Source organism: Anser brachyrhynchus, assembly GCF_964034855.1.
Source record: "Anser brachyrhynchus genome assembly, chromosome: 1".
NCBI lineage: Eukaryota > Metazoa > Chordata > Aves > Anseriformes > Anatidae > Anser > Anser brachyrhynchus.
The window spans coordinates 1,609,572-1,621,789 of record NC_137694.1 but is presented as its reverse complement, the minus strand read 5'-3'; the positions used below and the strand labels follow the sequence as shown (position 1 = coordinate 1,621,789).

General features: G+C 55.8%; 2 protein-coding genes across 3 annotated transcripts in view; one reads left to right on the top strand and one right to left on the bottom strand.

The window, feature by feature from the left end:
• COPG2 (COPI coat complex subunit gamma 2) overlaps window positions 1-5,170 on the top strand; it is a 21,110-nt gene extending 15,940 nt beyond the window's left edge. For both annotated transcript variants that reach the window (XM_080578259.1, XM_080578260.1), the window contains exons 18-24: window positions 447-509; window positions 633-772; window positions 1,084-1,255; window positions 2,213-2,310; window positions 3,023-3,161; window positions 3,576-3,674; window positions 4,653-5,170. In XM_080578259.1, the coding sequence (XP_080434385.1) occupies window positions 447-509; window positions 633-772; window positions 1,084-1,255; window positions 2,213-2,310; window positions 3,023-3,161; window positions 3,576-3,674; window positions 4,653-4,783 (842 nt within the window). In that variant the 3' untranslated portion in view covers window positions 4,784-5,170. The remainder of the gene's footprint in view (window positions 1-446; window positions 510-632; window positions 773-1,083; window positions 1,256-2,212; window positions 2,311-3,022; window positions 3,162-3,575; window positions 3,675-4,652) is intronic.
• Window positions 5,067-12,218, bottom strand: MEST (mesoderm specific transcript; the record flags this gene model as incomplete). The annotated part of the gene is given in 10 exon segments (XM_080576180.1): window positions 5,067-6,328; window positions 6,795-6,863; window positions 7,206-7,282; window positions 9,327-9,428; window positions 9,902-10,048; window positions 10,394-10,683; window positions 10,990-11,029; window positions 11,031-11,056; window positions 11,156-11,171; window positions 12,214-12,218. Coding segments are annotated over 10 exon segments (885 nt in total). The 3' UTR covers window positions 5,067-6,215.

Genomic DNA, 12,218 nt, shown 5'->3' with positions numbered 1-12,218 from the left:
TTCCCTTCCTATCTGTTAGATATGGGAGATAGCAGCTGCGTTATTTCGAATTACAGGGGTTACGTGCTCTCACGCGGAGTAAATAAGTTAATGCCTTCTGAGAAACGGCATCTTGTCTTGTAAATTGCTGTTCTCATATATCATGGCGGTGGTCATGTTGTATGCTGAAGCTGGACCAGTCACGCAGTGTGTGGTGAGCTTTTTGCTGGCTGTTCCAGACTAAAGTGCACTTTCTTCATCGTGACTCAAACATCTCCCCTTTTCTCTTCTTACAATCCAGTATTGCCTAGCAGAAAATACTCTAGTGTGTGTGAGGAGCTGGCAGTGGTAAGGAGCAGGATGTGTGAAACGCTGCAGGTTAATGAATTTTTAGTGGAGCTATAAAGGCATTTAAAACTCCCCGTTGTGGAATTGACAGCGCGATGTCTCTGCTTTTCTCATCACAGAGATTGCCTTAGTGACCAGCAAGCCTGAGAAAGTTGCTCCTTCGCGTCAGGATATATTCCAAGGTACGAGAGGAGATCAGCGGGTGTCCGGTGCTTGAAGCAGGGGGAGGATTGCTACAGATGAGGCGGGAGCAACGAGCAAACCTGTCACTGAGTGTCTGTCGTCGTCTTCTCCTTTCTGTGCAGAGCAACTGGCGGCCATTCCAGAGTTTAAGAGCTTGGGTCCGTTATTCAAGTCTTCAGAACCGGTGCAGCTCACAGAAGCAGAAACAGAGTATTTTGTCCGTTGTATTAAACACGTGTTCACAAATCACATTGTTTTCCAGGTGAGGGAAATGAAAAGCCCCTGTGAGGGTGCAGTAGGGGGTCAGCCGTTAGTGAGGCCAGGGTGTAGTGTGAACAGCATTGCCACTGCACCCTAAAAAAGACAGCTTCCCTCTTAAGGGATTTGCACAGTAAAGTTAAGAGGGCGTGTGTTGCCTCAAAAACGATCCAAAAAAGGGTTGTAACCCATACCCATCTGCTAGAGAATTCAGGTAAAATTGGAGAGAAGCTGTGCAGCGAGACCGACTTGGGAAAAACTGGATTGGAAATGTTTCTCCTGTGCTTGAGTCCTCTTCAATTTATTCTTCTGCAGTTTGATTGCACAAACACGTTGAACGATCAGCTGTTAGAGAGAGTCACTGTGCAGATGGAGCCGTCGGACGCTTACGATGTGATCTGTTGCATCCCAGCACCCAGCCTGCCCTACAACCAGCCGGGCATGTGTTACACCCTCGTGCAGATGCCCCAGGATGACCCCACTGCAGGTAACGACTGTGAGAGAATAAATAAATCGCGAGGAAAAGAAAGCTTTTTGAGAACAGGTGTTACAACGTTCAGGGTGTGGGATTTGGTGAGTGCATGCTGAGATTCTAGCGCCGTTTTCCTCACGTGTCTTACTTGCTGGTTTTTATGCAGGACTTACGTTTGTGCAGAACAGTGTGCGTGCTTTTTAACTGATCGTTGGTACCGGGTGATTAAAAATGAGTTGGTAATGAGGACTGGAGAGCACGCAGGTGATACAGGAAACTGAACGTGTTCGCTTGAGTCAGTGAAAGCAGCGTGTTTGAAAACGTGGATGCTTGGTAGTGCTCAGGAACAGACTCAGTCAAAGGAAAACGCAGGTGGAGACGAATGACTGGTAACTTGGGCCTTTGCAAATTCAGCTCATGCAAATTTTCCTCCCCCTAGAAAATTAGAAACTACTGTGAAATTTAGGAGTGAGTGATTTTCTTGTGCGTAAAGCTTCTTTCTTAAGTTATTCACACGCAAAAGAACCTCTGCTGGATTTGGAGTTGATTTAACGTGACTCAGCTTATCAGCGAGATGGATTTCCTGGTTAACGCTTTAACCAGAGAAGATCAGAACCGGTCTGAATTCCCTGAACTGTGCTTTTGGATCGTGATCCGCTTGTCAGAAATCCTTGCAGGGTTTCTGCTGGTGGCTAGCGCTGACCAATGGCACTGCAGCACCCTGCAAGTCCTTGGGCCAGTGCCTGTTACGCTACGGCCTTGGCATACTCCTTCCCTGAGATCCTCCTTTAGTCTTCATCTTGGAGCCTGGGGGAAATTTTACGTGAGGCAGAAAAGTGCTCTGACCGCTGCCGTGTCTGTATCTTCCGGGAAGAGCTAACTTATTTTCTTCCCAATCCTTTTTGGGAAGCAAGGGCTCAGGCAGAAGAAACTGCGCTACTAACCTGTGAGGGCTTTCCCTTTCCTCCCCAGTTGCTTGTACTTTCAGCTGCACGATGAAGTTCACCGTTCGGGACTGCGACCCGAACACAGGAGTGCCAGAAGAAGATGGCTACGATGATGAGTACGTGGTGAGTTCAGGACCGTTTTTCTTTTCTCCTGTTGCTAATTCTGGCCGTTGGGCTGACAGTTTCCTTTCAAGCCTGAAGCCTGAAAACAGGGGGATCTGCCTGAAACACTTCCAAAATACCCACAGCTTGTGACTGCTTAGATCCTTACCCAAAAATAAGCTTCTGCCTAAAGTTCGTTTAACTTTAGTGTCCTGTGGAGACGAGATTTGTGGGTTTAGACGTGAAAGCAGCAATAACTTCCAGTGTCCCTTCTCAGAACCGTGGCCCAACGTTTTTCTCCAACCCCCCGAGCATTTGCACCTCTGCGTTGTGTTCCTGGTACCAGTCAGTGCGTTAGAAGCTGGATCTCAGGAAAGCGCCTGTCTTTGGGGCTTGGGGGAGGTAGAGGCTGCTTCTGGGTTCTGAGACTGCCTCTCTCCTTGTGCATCCAGTAAGGCTGAGAATGGGCTTTGACTTGAAAAGCAATTGCCCCGTTTTTTGCTCTCCTTTTGTCTCTCTGATCATTTTGTGTGTATGTTTTTAAGCTTTGCAGATGACCACCACAAATACCGATTTTTCTCCTCTGCTTTTTAGCACAGTATTATACATTTCTCCTGAAATTAAAGCCAGGCATGCCGGAGTTGTCGCGGCAAAACGCTGCTGCCCCTCTTTCTAAGATTAGGTTCCTCTCTGTAACTGGCAGCTGAAACTCTCCCTCGCTTTTCTCTGTCAGTTGGAAGATTTGGAGGTGACAGTGGCTGATCACATCCAGAAGGTTTTAAAGCCGAACTTCGCAGCTGCGTGGGAAGAAGTGGGAGATGACTTTGAGAAAGAAGAAACCTTTGCGCTGAGTTCAATTAAAACCCTCGATGGTGAGATGGTCTCTCCTCACTTATCGGTGACCCACGTAGTAATCCTGGTAAATCTGCCGTGCTGGGGAAATAATTAGTGTGGTAGGAAGAGGAGGAGGAGGAGGATTTGGTACCTTCCAGTGTGACATTGTCCCAGTGACGAGGGTTTTTGTTGTAGTTTGGGATTACGGTGAGCAGAAGCTTGGCAGAGCTGTCGTGCTGAGGCTTGTTGAAGGGAAGGGTGCGTTCCTGGGCTAAGGCAGCAGAAAGGACATCGCACCTTAGCTGCGGCGGTGAGGCAGCGACCAAGATCATGAATGAAAAACAATTAAGCCGTGTGGGTGCTTAGAGAGTGTTCTTTGACTGAGAACCAGCTCTCACAGAAAGCTTGGCACCAGCCTGGAGCTAACTTTCTTTTCCGATCCCTCAATGCAGAAGCTGTCAGTAACATCATCAAGTTCTTGGGCATGCAGCCCTGCGAGCGATCAGATAAAGTGCCAGAGAACAAAAACTCTCACACGCTCTACTTAGCTGGTACGTATTCACGCTGCTGAGCCCCGTGTTTCCCTGTCCCCACACAGACAGATTTTCCCTGAATGAAGGGAAACGGGTTTGGGGATTCTGCTCCCATAAAGTTTTGCTCTGTAAAAAGCTGCGAGCTGGATGAAGCCGGTGCTGGTTTCGCAGCCTGCTGCTGTGGGTGCGCTCGGGCTGGGCTCTGTGCCTCCGCGTGGAGGCATTCTGCCCGGGGGAACAAAGCCTTCCAAAGAACTTCCAGAGAAGACACCTAACTTATTTCCTTGCCAGTTGTTATTTTGGAAGTGGATTCCTATGAACGCTTTGTTTTCAAGTTCCTGCCTCTGAAGACACGTCCTAAATTTGGCCTGCAGTACCCACAACTTTTTATTCGCTGGCTGTGGTCCAGGCTTACGCTTCTGGGCAATCCCTGGAAGTTAAGAACTCCACAAAACCTTCGTGCAGTCGTTAAACTGCGATGGACCTGCCATATAATGGTCCGACTGCAGGGCTGGATCCGTTCTGGGCACAGAACGGGTAACTCCAGGTCTGTTTTCGTAGTAATGTTGGAGAGGGACTGGAGGTGGCTCATCCTGCAGCCTGTTGCCTCCAGGAGCGCCGCTTCCAAGCCCTCTGGAATAAACCTAGGACTGTTCTTCCTTCACGGCAGGGGCGCTGAGCCACCAACTGCAGCGTGCTGCCTTCCCAAACTAAAAGTGACCTTCAGCTTCCTCGTTTCTGCCCGTTTAAATCTGCCTAGCCCTCCAGCAACTCATGCTGACTCCACGTGACTAATTTGGGCATTAATCTGTTACCTTTGGGATTTTTTGGGGTCGCTTCACCCTCCGTGCAGCTGGCCACAGCCTGTATCTGCCTCGCACTCGGCAGGCTGGCTGCTCCTGGGTTAGAACTACATCACTTCCTGAGCCCCTTACACTAGAAACCTGTCAAATGCTTTGGTGGTTTATTTTTATATATATTTTTTTTGTCCCTCAGGTGTGTACAGAGGCGGTTGCGACGTGCTGGTAAGGTCGAGGCTCGCTCTAGGAGACGGCGTGACCATGCAGGTGACGGTCAGGAGCAAGGAAGAAACGCCCGTCGATGTCATCCTGGCCTCCGTGGGCTGAGCTTTCCAGCGGCCTCAGCTGTGGTGGAAACACCCCCTTGAAACACCGGCTGGGCGTTCCCCAGCTGTCACGCGGCCCCGTCTTTCTGCATGTAGGTTTTTATTCCTCGATTTGGTAAATATTTTGTATGATGTTACAGTAGTGGCTGGCTGGTACTGAGCCTCTCCCGTGCCCTCTCCTCCCCTGACACTTAACACATTCCCGTCTAACTTATTGCGTCTCTGGCCACTTGCGGTAGAGCAGGGAAAAGAAAAGAGGTAGGTGGTAAGAAAACGGAACTGGATTTTTGTCAGAACTAATTTTTATTAACAGAAAAATAAAACACTGGTCCAAGTGGTTGGAATTCATATAAACTACTGTTAATAAAATAGAAAATTCTTGTTCTAATTCTGTCCGCTTCCATGTCTTCAATTCAGAAAAATCCCTCCACAGGGGCTGTTTACTCAGCAGAAGCCCCTTATTCTTAATAAATTTAAAACAAAGCAGTTAAAAAACACCCAAAACCTGCAGCATCTGCCAACCCCCAAATTTACAGTCTCTTGAAGACTTCGCGTGAAATAGAGGAGACAAAAATCACTGTATAGAGAAATTAAACTTCAGCCATGAAGGTTTTTCCCTTTCTACTCTGGACTAACACTTCTCTGAGCCTTGCGTGAGGTAACACTACAGAACACTGCAGCTTTTTTGGGCTTAAAGCTGTCGAAGATTGGGAAGAAAAAGGAGGAAGGAGGACCCGGCGGTGACTTCCTTGGGAGGGGAGCTCTGCCACACATCTCCCTGGAAACGAACTGGCGTTTCTGTCCTTAACCAAGTCAGGGCGAGGAAGGAATACTGCTTCAATGCTAATTTAAACACTTCTCCCAGCTCCCTGTGGCAAAATAAATAGCTATTGCTCTGAAAAAGCCCTTGGCTTTTGCTAGGGCCAGTATTGCTCCAGGGACCAGGCACAAGGTCGCCCCGGTAGCACCGCGTGCTACAGCCCAGCTTCGAGGGAGCTCCCAAGACATTCCCAAGGGCAGCTAACCCAGAAACATGTCACTGCTCCTAGGAACGTGCTCCTGGCTGCCTGGGGCAAGCAGCAAAGCCTCCCGCTGAGGGCAGGAAGGGCTCTTGGACTGACATAACTCGTGTCACGCTTCCCCTCGGGTGTCCTTGTTCTGCCCTGAGCCCTCCTGGCCGGCCAAGAAGCGAGGTAGGCAGGGCTGGAGGAGCTGTCAGCACCCTCTGACTCTTAGGCTGATGATTTTCGTCCACGCCTCCCCGCGGGCTCATCTTTTGCGCTGCTCGAAGGATTTAACTGCATGTGTGAACGCAGCACATTGGCAGCCAAAGCTTGGGTCGTTAGTGCAAAGCGTTGATCTGGAGATAAAATAAAATCAGTTTTTTCCTGCCCCCGAAGCCTGACTTTGGTAAACAGAGAGCAAGCAGCAGCTCAGAAGGAGTCGATGAAGCTCAGACGGGCGTTCAGGAAGCCCGTTGGATCCTCCAGCTGCGGGTAGTGGCTGACGTGGTCATCCAGCGCGGACGCCGTGGACGTGGGAAGCACTTTTTGGGGGGGAAGAACGCAGCAAGGGGTAAGCGCAGCAACCGCCGCGGGCTCCGCCTGCAGCCAGCTGCTGCTGCTGAGAGGGACAGGGCCCTCCTGCGCAGTCGGGGTGCTGCCTGTAACGTGGCTTTAGCACAAATAAAACCCCAACAACCTGTGAGAGCTACAGCTGGCCCCTGGTCCACGTGCTTGGACTTTTAATTCAGGTCCACTGGAGGAAAAGACGATAAATCTTAACTGCCTGACGCGGTTTTCGAACGCGTGATTGCTGCGACTGAGAATTGGGACTTCGATGCCTAAAATTGGGGGACGGTTTCTAAACTTCCGAGCTGCCTGGCTGTGTAGGTTACAGGTGGGGAGAAAAACCAGCCCGGCTGGAAAATGAGCAGAGGGAAAATGTCTGAGACAAAAATCCCCCTCGAAACGAAACCCCAGCTGCGTGCCGCCGCTCCGTGGTGGCGGCGCCGTACTTGTACGGCTGAAGGAACTCCGGCTGCGGATTCACAGGGTCCAGGGGCCCACAGATTAAATGCGCTGCAAGAAAGCAGCACGAACGGAATTTTTATTACCTGGGAACATCCCGAAGCAGGCCGGGGGAGGCTTGCTGCAGTCACAACCCCCAGCAGGGAGCTCAGGGAACGTTCAGCAGGGCGCTAAGCCCCCAGCCCAGCTCAGCACACGGTGGGGGGGTGCAAACCAGAAGCCCAAAGGGCTTTTGCTCAGCCCCCTCTGCAAGCACCAACGCTTTCCTCGAGCTTTTCCTCGTCCTCATCACGAGAGGCTCCCACGAGGAGTGGAAGGAGCTGGCGCCCGCAGGAGACGGGCGCGATTCCCCACGTCCCCCCCGGAAACCAAAGAAAACCAAATCCTACTCACGCAGGACGGAGGCGGCCACCAGAGCCCCAACCCAGCGGTCTCTGTGCTTCTTCCTCTGGTTGACGTACCGCAAAATGCTGAAGGGAAGCCCGTCGTTATAACGCTGCTGTCACCACGAGGTGCCTGCGCAGCCCGGAGCTTGCTCTCGCAGCGACGCCCAAGGGCCCCCTGCACCCGCGTCAGCCTCCCGGGTGCAGCAGCAACAAAAAAAATAAATAAAAAATCAGCCTTCTGGTCAGCTCCCAGCTCGGCAAAGTGCCCGCTCTGTTATTTCAGCAGTCAGCAGGTAAAAGGGCAGCTCGGATCACTGGCTCCGAGCCCCTGCTGCTGCCAGCCCCGTGCCCTGCGGAGTCCAGGTCAGAGTCCTGCCTCCCGGCCGGGGCTGACCCCAGATCGCAGGGGAAAGGGGAACTGGCCCCGTAGTGCGGGTCGGGGAGCTGGGAGGATGGGGTTTGCAGCCTCCCCACATCAGGCGGAAGCAAATTTGGGTCCCCTGCTCCCAGGTAAATGCCACGGGGTTGTTAAAGGAGGGGAGCGGCTCCATCCGGGCAGCGCAGCGCGGCTGTGAGTGAGCACCAAGGAGTTACTGAGAATCAGAGAATCCTAAAATCATTAAGGCTGGAAAAGCCCTCTAAGATCACCTGGTCCAACCACCCCCTCCCACCAATGTCACCACCAAACCCTGTCCCCAAGCACCACGTCCAACCTCTCCTTGAACACCCCCAGGGACGGTGACTCCACCACCTCCCCGGGCAACCCGTCCCAACGCCTGACCGCTCTTTCTGAGCAGAAATGTCTCCTCATTTCCAACCTGAACCTCCCCTGGCACAACCTGAGGCCGTTCCCTCTGGTCCTGTCACTGGTTACCTGCGAGAAGAGGCCGACCCCCAGCTCCCCACACCTCCCTTTCAGGTGGTTGTAGGGAGCAATGAGGTCTCCCCTGAGCCTCCTCTTCTCCAGCCCAAACCCCCCCAGTTCCCTCAGCCGCTCCTCACAGGACTTGTGCTCCAGGCCCTTCACCAGCTCCGTTGCCGTTCTCTGGACACGCTCCAGGGCCTCGACGTCCTTCTGGTAGTGAGGGGCCCAAAGCTGAGCACAGCACTCAAGGTGCAGCGTCACCAGAGCAGAGCCCAGGGGGACGATCACCTCCCTGCTCCTGCTGGTTACACTGTTCCTGACACAAGCCAGGATGCCCTTGGCCTTCTCGGCCACCTGGGCACGCTGCTGGCTCGTGTTCAGGCAAGCACCAACCAGCACCCCCAAGGCTCCGTAAAACCCCCGCTGCTTCGCCCCGGCACCAGGGCAAACAGTGGCTTTGGCCCCACTTCCTACAAAGCAGGCCCGGGCTCCCACTTTTAACCAGCACGTTCACGTCAGCTGGGTTTCCAGGAGCTTTCCAAGGACGGGAAGCTGTGCTAAATAAACCCCCTGGTTTATGAACCCTCGGGCTCGTGGCGTTTCAGGGGCTGGAGATATTTGTGGGCCGAGCTGTGACGTTACAAGAATTTGCCCCAACGGGACTGCCAAGCGGGCAGCGCATCGGCCCCGTGGCTGGGCTAGTTATAAAATGCTCTTGTTACAAAAGGCAGGCAACAAGCGCCCTTCGGAGAGCCTGGTTTTTATTTTTTCTATCCTTATTGTACTTTGTGATTTGGCTGGAGATTGTCCCCCGCTGTCTTTGCAGCCCCCGCAGCAGGAGGAGAGGAGTCCGCGTGCCGGGCAGGACACAAACCAGCCCCACCAAATTCACACCACCAGCCCGAGGTCCTTCCGAAAACCCCAAGCTTGGAGAGAGCCAGAATTAGCTCCGCTTGCGAACGAACCCCCCAAAATTCAAACCGTGCCCCCAGATTTCTCCCCATCAGCGGCCCTGTTCCTTGTCCCCCCTCGCTGCCCCGCCACGCGACACGTCACCCCCCCCCCCGTCCCATTCCCAGCTGCTCCTCCATCACACCCCACATCTTTTTTGGGGGGGTTAAGTGACCCCAAAGCCCAAGAGAAGCGCCCGGAGGCTCCGAGCATCCTGTGCCCAGACCTCTGACAAGCTCCGAGGCGCTGCCGGCAGACAGGGGCACGCTGCTGGTGTCGAACCGAGGAGCTCCCGCGGCGCTCCCAGCTCACCTGCCAACCACGAGATGGCCGTCGTTGGTCCTCACCGCCGTCCACGTGCCCCAGTACTCGGCCTGCGAAGGCTGCGTGTAGGGCCCGTAGACGGCCCCGAGCCTGAGGAAGGTCCGGGGCAGAAGGGCAGCAGCCCCGTTAGCGCGCGGCTCGGGCACGAGCCCATGGCAGAGACGCGCCGAGCGCTCCCAACCCTCCTTGAATCCCTCGGGAGCCGCAAGTCATCCCCCAGAGGCACCCCGAAGGCATCAAAGAGGGGTTGTAACAGCTGGCAAAGATATTTCTTTGGTCGTGTATTGTAGGTAGAGTGGTTTAGGGTTTTCGTTGCCCCCGTGATGTCTCACCTGCAGGAGAGGAGGAGTCTAGGGCATGGAGGAAAGCCACGTGGTGTATTATTAAATGCTCTGCCAACCCAACGGGAACAGCTCGTGGGACCGAGGTCACTCAGATTAGGGGCAAAACTCTGCTGGGGCGGATCCCAGGGATCCCTCCCCTGCCAAATTCCTCAAATTCCTGCCTTCGCCCCCCTCCCTGCCCGTCCCACCCGCCGAGGGAAGCACGGCGCCCCGGCTCACCCTCTGGAGAAGAAGTTCATCGGCCGCGTGATGACGGGGGACAGCGGGTCCCCGTCCTTGAGGACCTGGGGCAGGAGGAGAAAGCAGGCGGGCATCGCGCTCGGCATCGGCCAGGAGGGCGAATCCCGCCCCTCCGGAGCGCTTTTACTTTTTTAATTTCCCCGTGTCGGAATTACGTGCAGCGTTAGGGAAGGAGGGCAGGCACGTAACCCGCTTGGCTGACGGGCTCCAAGCCCCCAGGACCACCCGCGTCACCTCTCTCTGGACGATGCCACCCGGGGAAGCCTTCCCTCCGCTGGACAAGCAGAGGCTCTCGGTCAGGACGCCCTCGATTTTGTTGTGCTCGTGCCTGGGGACAGAGGAGGAGGAGGCGACGCGCGGCTACGACCCCTCCGGGTAGCGGCGTCGCACCACCCCCAGCTCGACACGAAGGAGTTTGGGAAGGAATTTAAACACCCCAGGGGCTGGGATCGGATTGGGGGGGGGGATCCTCAGATGAGGGATGAGGCCCAACAAACCCCCCCAGGCCTTCGTTTCAGCTGCAGGAGGAGAGGGCCCGGCACCAAATCCTGCCAGCCCTGACGGGAACGGGCCGCTCGGGGACACCGTGGGCCGCTCGGGGACACCGTGGGCCGCTCGGGGGACACCGTGGGCCGCTCGGGGGACACCGTATCGCCGTAGTCGTGGGACAGGAGGTCGATCCTCCGGCGGTGGAGGCCGAGGTGCCGCACCAGCCCCCCGACGACGCTCGCCTGCTCGAAGACGGAGTGGCGGTGGGGTCGCCGCGAGGGCCTGGCCCCTCAAAAAAAAACAAACAACCCAAATCCTCCAAAATGAAGCCGCCAGTGGAAGAGCCTGGGGCTCGGGGCTAGGGTTTGTGGTAAGTCCCACAGCAGTCGGGGCGTCCTGGGCCAGCAGCTCCCCAAGAGGGGCCCAGGCGTGCTCCGGAGGCACCCCAAAGCCAAGAAGGGGGGGGACAAGGAACCCCTTCGACCCCCCCCCCCCCCAGCCTTTAAAACATCCCGCTCTTTTTCGGGAGGGGATTGGGGATGGGAAGAGAAACGAGCTCCCCCCGCCCCGCTACTCACGGGCTTGTCGCTGAAGCCGAACCCGACAAAATCCGGGGCGAAAGCGCTGCGCCAGCCCCTCCCAGATCTACGGGGGGTGAGAAAAGCGCCCCCAAAACCCACAAAGTTCACCCCGAAAGCTCTGCCGGGGAGGGAGGGAGGAATCCCGCGTCCCCGAGCCCCTCACCTTGCTCCAGTCGCAGCTGGAGGTGGGGCAGCACGTGGGCCCTCACCCCATAACCGCCTCGCCCCGTAACCCCCGTCCCCAAAAGCCCCGTGACCCCCCCCCCCCCCGCCACGGCCCCATAGCGGCCCCCTAACCCACCCCCATGTCCCCAACCCACCACGTCCCCATAGCCACCCCATCCCCATAAGCCACCCCTGAACCCAACAACCCCCCCCCCTTGGCCCCCATAACCTTCCCCACGTCCCCATAACCCCCCCCCCATTCCCATAACCCAATCCCCCGTCCCTACAACCCCCCATGTCCCCATAGCCCTCCACACATCCCCACGAGCACCCTGCGTCCCCATAACACCCCCGTCCCCACGAGCCCCCCATGACCCCACAGCCCTCCCCATGTCCCCATGCCCCCCATTACCCCCATAACCCCCCCATACCCCCCCATGTCCCCCTGTCCCCATAAGCCCCCACGCTCCCATACCCCCCCATGCCCCCATAACCCCCCCATGCCCCTGATGCCCCCATAACCCCCCCCATGTCCCAAGGCCCCCCATTACCCCCATAACCCCTCTATACTCCCCCATGTCCCCCCATCCCCATAACCCCAGAAGCCCCCATTACCCCCATGCTCCCATACCCCCCACGCCCCATAACCCCTCCATACCTCTAATACCCCCATTACCCCCCACACCCCCATTAACCCCCCCATGTCCCTACACCCCCCATTTCCCCAATAACCCCCCATACCGCCCCATGTTCCCCTGTCCCCATAAGCCCCCATGACCCCATAACACCCATAATCCCCCCATGCCCCCCCATCCCCATAACCCCCCCCAACGCCCCCATTATCCCCCCATGCCCCCATTACCCCCATACCCCCCATGTCCCCCGTCCCCATAAACCCCCCACACCCCCAAGAACCCCCCCATGCCGCTGATACCCCCATAACCCCCCCATGCCCCCATTACTCCCATTACCCCCATAACCCCCCCATTACCCCCATGCCCCCATTAACCCCCCCACGCCCCCATAACCCCCATTATCCCCAACCCCCCCCGTTACCCCAT